The sequence below is a fragment of the Ceratotherium simum genome, chromosome 4, assembly GCF_057802395.1.
Source record: "Ceratotherium simum simum isolate JZ-2026a chromosome 4, ASM5780239v1, whole genome shotgun sequence".
Taxonomy (NCBI): Eukaryota; Metazoa; Chordata; class Mammalia; order Perissodactyla; family Rhinocerotidae; genus Ceratotherium; species Ceratotherium simum.
In genome coordinates this window covers 37,334,553-37,340,878 of record NC_141903.1, presented here as the reverse complement: position 1 = coordinate 37,340,878, position 6,326 = coordinate 37,334,553, and the positions used below count along the sequence as shown (strand labels likewise).

General features: G+C 58.3%; 1 protein-coding gene across 1 annotated transcript; it reads left to right on the top strand.

Moving 5' to 3' along the window:
* Window positions 1–1,765: 1,765 nt before the first annotated feature.
* On the top strand, window positions 1,766–5,840 carry EGR1 (early growth response 1). Its single transcript, XM_004420132.3, has 2 exons — window positions 1,766–2,592; window positions 3,308–5,840. The coding sequence occupies exons 1-2, from the start codon at window positions 2,298–2,300 to the stop codon at window positions 4,633–4,635; spliced, it is 1,623 nt and encodes a 540-aa protein (XP_004420189.1). The 5' UTR covers window positions 1,766–2,297; the 3' UTR covers window positions 4,636–5,840.
* Window positions 5,841–6,326: the final 486 nt, after the last annotated feature.

Genomic DNA, 6,326 nt, shown 5'->3' with positions numbered 1-6,326 from the left:
CGATGCACCGCTTGTCAGGCCATGCTGTGGCAGTGTCCCACATAAAGTGGAGGAAGATGGGCACAGATGTTAGCTCAGAGCCGGTCTTCCTCAGCAAAAAGAGGAGGATTGGCATGGATGTTAGCTCAGGGCTGATCTTCCTCACAAAAAAAAAAAAAAAAAGAAAGAAAATGTCTGTGGGGGGAGAGGGGAAGGTACAGAGGGATGAAGCCCAAGAGTTACCCCCCCTCATTTAAACCCCCTGACCCCGACCTCCTGAGGCTGTTTGGGTTCATGGAAACCTTGACTGACCCACGCCCTTCACTCCTGGTGTCGCCCCCTTTACTCCTGGTGTCGTCAGCACCCTCCTCTCACACAAAATTTCTGCTTTCTTTTTAAATTCAGAAAAACAACACCTCCCCTGGATTCAGAGCTAGAGCAGTAGCATTCCCCTCTCGGAATCCCTCTTCTCTTTGGGGTGTGCGCTTGACTGCGGAGGAGACAGAAGGGGGAGGGCTTCCCTCTTCGCGTCCGCTCCCGGGAGACCTGCGGCAACCGTTTCCGCCTACCCCCCGCCCCCGCCCTTGGCCTGGCTCGGGGACGGAGTGTTATCCCGCCCAGAGTCTGGGCGCCTCGGCGGTGGCGGCTCCCCAGGGACTGCAGGGAGAGCCCAGGCTGCGGCGCCTGCTCAGTTCGCGCTCACTGCGTCTAAGGCTCCCCCGGCCTGGCTCTACGCCCAGCACAGGAGCCGGGAGGGGCAGCAAGAAGGCGGCGAAGAGCCCACTCCGCCAGGGGTTAGGGGAACTGAGCCGGAGAGAGGACCTCCAGGGGGCAGCACCAAGCCGCTAAGCAGGTCCTCTCTTCGCGCTAATCTGTGGTCCCCAGACAGCCCGTAGGGAAGCCCCTTTTTCAGACTCCCGAACTGCCTACCCCACCTCCACCTGCTTTGGATAAACGTGGGAAAGTCTCCCACCACCACAAGGACCACCAGCTCCTGATAGGAACAGGATTTGGGTCTCTCCTAGGGCAATCATCCGGCCACCCAAAGGTGGGCTCTTCCCTGGAGGGGACCAGGGAACAGCCTTTCGGTTCTGGGTGGCACAGAGGGATCCCCAGGCTCCAACAGCCGCATCCCATTGGCAGATAGAGGAGAAGCAGGCGGCCCACCGCAACGCGCAGGGGCCCAAGAACCCTCTGGCTATTACTTCCTAGCCTCAGTTTCCCCAGTGACGCTTGGAAAGGCACCGTGTCATTGGTCGAGGCCCGGGGTCAAGGACCCGCCCCTCTTGGGCGGCCTCTGCCCCGGCCAGTACAGCCGCTCCTCCCTTTCGCTCCCGCCCCGCTCCCACGGTCCCAGAGGTGGGCGGGCGGGCCCTGGATGACGGCGGCAGAACCCCAGCCCGACTCGCCCTCGCCCCCGCCTCGGGCCTGGGCTTCCCCAGCCCAGTCCCCGTCGGGGAGCCGTTCGAGCCGCGGTGCGCCTAGCGCTACGGGACCCGAGCCCTCCCCGCCTGGGCGTCCCCCGCTCTTGCGCGCGCTGGGGCTCCCGACTTGGAACCAGGGAGGAGGGGGCGAGTTAGGGAGCAGCAAGCAGCGACCCGGAAACACCATATAAGGAGCAGGAAGGATCCCCCGCCGGAACCACCCTTATTTGGTCAGCGCCTTATTTGGAGCGGCCCGATATGGCCCGGTCGCTTCCGGCTCCGGGAGGAGGGAAGAAGGCGGAGGGAAGGGGCGGGGGCAATGTCGGGAACTCCGGAGCAGCTTGGGTCTGGGAGTCCCCAGGTACGGCTTGAGCCCTAGGCTTTCTCGTTGTCTGGGCGCCCAGGGTGCAGGATCCGGCGCAGGGCCCGGGGTGCGGGATGGTGGGGCCCACCGCTCTCGGATAGGGGGCTTCACGTCATTCTGGGTCCTCCCGGCCGGTCTTGCCATATTAGGGCTTCCTGCTTCCCATATATGGCCATGTACGTCACGACGGAGGCGGGCCCGTGCGGTTCCAGACCCTTCAAATAGAGGCGGATCCGGGGAGTCGCGAGAGATCCCAGCGCGCAGAACTTGGGGAGTCGCCGCCGCCGCCAGCTGCCACCGCTGCTAGCTAACGCCGCTGCAGGACCGGCCCCTGCCCCAGCCTCCGTAGCAGCGCTGCGTCCACACCCGCCGGCGGCGAGGGCAAGCCTGGGGACCCCACCTGCGCTCTCCACAGTGTGCCCCGCGCCCCGCATGTGACCCGGCCAGTTCCCCGAGAGTGTGTCCCCCAGCTGCAGCCCCGGGCTGCGCCCACCCGGCCCAAGAGCAGCTCTCCAGCCCGCCCATCTGGGATGGCCGCAGCCAAGGCCGAGATGCAGCTGATGTCCCCGCTGCAGATCTCCGACCCGTTTGGCTCCTTTCCTCACTCGCCCACCATGGACAACTATCCTAAGCTGGAGGAGATGATGCTACTGAGCAACGGGGCTCCCCAGTTCCTCGGTGCCACCGGAGCCCCCGAGGGCAGCGGCGGTAACAGCAGCAGCAGCAGCGGGGGCGGTGGAGGGGGCGGCAGCAACAGCAGCAGCAGCAGCGCATTCAACCCTCAGGGGGAGGCGGGCGAGCAGCCCTACGAGCACCTGACCTCAGGTAAGCGGTGGCCTATGCCGAGGATTAGCTCTTTCGCCACGATCCTGGCGTCCAGTCCTTCCCCACAGCCTTTGCAGCGCCCCCTTCACCGCAGTAGTGCTCCAGGACTTCAGGGAATGCAAGTGGGGTTTCCCTTCTATTCCTCACATCCCTTGGGTCATGTGTTAGAGGGATGCTTGGGGACAGCACCCCCACCCCCACCTCAACCCTCCTCGTTCCTAGCGGTACGCAGAGGAGAGAGCTTTTATTTTGGATGGAGAGCTCTGGGGCTGCGTGGGTGGGTGGAAGGGGGGAGGGCTTGTTTTGATGAGCAGGGCTGCGCCCCCCCGCTCCCCGAAAGGCCGTGCCTGCGGCCTGTCCCCAAGGAACGGCCGTGATCTGTGGCCAAAGATGTCCCGGCAGCCCGGGGTAGGGGGCGCGCACTAGCTGCAGCCGAGGGGCTGCTGGCGGGAATCCCTCGCCCGCGCAGCCGCGGCGGTGCAGCGCTGGGAGCTGCAGTGGAGGGGGATTCTCCGTATTTGCGTCAGCTGTTGTTGAAATGGGCTCTGCCGCTGGAGCGAGTCCAGGAACATTGCAATTTGCTGTTATCAATTATTAACCCGCTCGGGAGTCAATGGTAGCCAGCCTGATCTCTTGCCTGGCAGCTTGGGTCCTCCTCGTCCTCCAGTGATTGCTCTCCAGTAACCAGGCCTCCTCCCTCTCTCTCTCCTGCCAGAGTCTTTTCCTGACATCTCTCTGAATAACGAGAAGGTTCTGGTGGAGACGAGTTACCCCAGCCAAACCACCCGGCTGCCCCCCATCACCTACACTGGCCGCTTCTCTCTGGAGCCTGCACCCAACAGTGGCAACACCTTGTGGCCTGAGCCCCTCTTCAGTCTGGTCAGTGGCCTTGTGAGCATGACCAACCCACCAGCCACTTCATCCTCAGCACCATCTCCAGCAGCCTCCTCCTCATCCTCTGCCTCCCAGAGCCCACCCCTGAGCTGCGCAGTGCAGTCCAACGATAGCAGCCCCATTTACTCAGCGGCACCCACCTTCCCCACGCCTAACACTGACATCTTTCCTGAGCCACAAAACCAGGCCTTTCCAGGCTCCGCAGGCACCGCGCTCCAGTACCCGCCTCCTGCCTACCCTGCTGCCAAGGGTGGCTTCCAGGTCCCCATGATCCCTGACTACCTGTTTCCACAACAGCAGGGGGACTTGGGCCTGGGCACCCCAGACCAGAAGCCCTTCCAGGGCCTGGAGAGCCGTACCCAGCAGCCTTCACTCACTCCACTCTCTACCATCAAGGCCTTTGCCACACAGTCGGGCTCCCAGGACCTGAAGGCCCTCAACACCACCTACCAGTCCCAGCTCATCAAACCCAGCCGCATGCGCAAGTACCCCAACCGGCCGAGCAAGACGCCCCCCCACGAACGCCCCTATGCCTGCCCCGTGGAGTCCTGTGACCGCCGCTTCTCCCGCTCAGATGAGCTTACCCGCCACATTCGCATCCACACTGGCCAGAAGCCCTTCCAGTGTCGCATCTGCATGCGCAACTTCAGCCGCAGTGACCACCTCACCACCCACATCCGCACCCACACAGGCGAGAAGCCCTTCGCCTGCGACATCTGTGGGAGAAAGTTTGCCAGGAGCGATGAACGCAAGAGGCATACCAAGATCCACCTGCGGCAGAAGGACAAAAAAGCAGACAAAGGTGTTGTGGCCTCTTCTGCCACCTCTTCCCTGTCTTCCTACCCTTCCCCGGTGGCTACCTCCTACACGTCCCCGGTTACTACCTCTTACCCATCCCCGGCCACCACCTCATACCCATCACCTGTGCCCACCTCCTACTCCTCTCCGGGCTCCTCCACCTACCCATCCCCTGTGCACAGTGGTTTCCCCTCACCCTCTGTGGCCACCACATACTCCTCCGTTCCGCCTGCTTTCCCGGCCCAAGTCAGCAGCTTCCCTTCTTCAGCTGTCACCAACTCCTTTAGCGCCTCCACAGGCCTTTCGGACATGACAACAACCTTTTCTCCCAGGACAATTGAAATTTGCTAAAGGAAAGGGAAAAGGGAGAAAAAGAAACACAAGAGACTTAAAGGACAGGAGGAGGACATGGCCATCGGAGGGGGGTTCTTCTTAGGTCAGATGGAGGTCCTCAGAGCCAAATCCTCCCATTCTACTCGACCCCAGGGTCGGCGTGGAAGGTCTGTTGGCCAACAATTCTTTCTGCCCACTTCCCCTTCCTCCCCTTCTCCCTTTGACTTCAGCTGCCTGAAATAGCCATGTCCAAGTTCTTCACCTCTATCCAAAGAACTTGATTTGCATGGATTTTTTTGGATATATCATTTCAGTATCATCTCCATTGTATGCCTGACCCCTTGCTCCCTTCAATGCTAGAAAATCAAGTTGGCAAAATGGGGTTAGGGCCCCTCAGAGCCCAGCCCTGCACCCTTGTACAGTGTCTGTGCCATGGATTTCGTTTTTCTTGGGGTACTCTTGATGTGAAGATAATTTGCATATTCTATTGTATTATTTGGAGTTAGGTCCTCACTTTGGGAAAAAAAACAAAGAAAAGCCAAGCAAACCAATGGTGATCCTTTATTTTGTGATGATGCTGTGACGATTAAGTTTGAAGCTTTTTTTGAAACAGGAGTCCTCGGTATTAATCAGCATGTGTCAGAGTGATGTTCCGTTAACCTTTTTGTAAATATTGCCCAACTGTACTCTCACATGTGGCAAAATATGGTTTGGTTTTTCTTCTTTTTTTTTGAAAGTGGTTTTCTTTTTGTCCTTTCGGTTTAAAAAGTTTCACGTCTTGGTGCCTTTCGTGTGATGCGCCTTGCTGACGGCTTGACATGTGCAATTGTGAGGGACATGCTCACCTCTAGCCTTAAGGGGGGCAGGGAGTGATGATTCGGGGGAGGCTTTGGGAGCAAAATAAGCAAGAGGGCTGAGTTGAGCCTCGGTTCTCCAGAATGTAAGAAAACAAAATCTGAACTCTCAAAAGTCTATTTTTTTAACTGAAAATGTAAATTTATAAATATATTCAGGAGTTGGAATGTTGTAGTTACCTACTGAGTAGGCGGCGATTTTTGTATGTTATGAACATGCAGTTCATTATTTTGTGGTTTTATTTTACTTTGTACTTGTGTTTGCTTAAACAAAGTGACTGTTTGGCTTATAAACACGTTGAATGCGCTTTATTGCCCATGGGATATGTCGTGTATATCCTTCAGAAAAATTAAAAGGAAAATAAAATAGCTGTGGTTGAGTGTGTGTTTCCTGGCCTGGGGGAGGGCTCTGCAGTAGCCGTCCCTCTCGAAGGGTATGAGGGGCTTTTACAGAGACAGAGATATTCCAACCAGAGTGGTGCCCACTGTGTGTCACTGGAGTGAATTCTTTATGAGGCCTGGATTGGGTCTCCTCTTCTTGATACTGGGCCTGTTCCTCCTCAGTCTGGTGGGCTGCAGTCTTGTCTTGGTTAATTCACGCGAACAATGGCCAGTGGTAGGGGTGGAACATGTGTGGCCAGAGGCAGTGCTATTCTCCTGGCCCCAAAGGTTCAGCCAGCCCTGCCCCCCATCTCCACACAGGGTTGGGAAAATCTGTGTTCTTAGGAATCCCTGCTATATGCACGTGGGGCAGATAAGGGGTGGGTACAAGGGCTTTGGGAAACAGTAACAAAGCTGGGGCAGACCCACCCTCACCCTCCCATCCTCCATGTCCCCAGAAACCTGAGGACGTCG

Excerpts from the sequence above, each read along its gene's own strand:
- EGR1 (XM_004420132.3), top strand. The coding sequence starts at position 2,298 with ATGGCCGCAGCCAAGGCCGAGATGCAGCTGATGTCCCCGCTGCAGATC. Across the intron at positions 2,593-3,307 it reads CTACGAGCACCTGACCTCAG|AGTCTTTTCCTGACATCTCT; the intron begins GTAAGCGGTGGC and ends CTCTCCTGCCAG.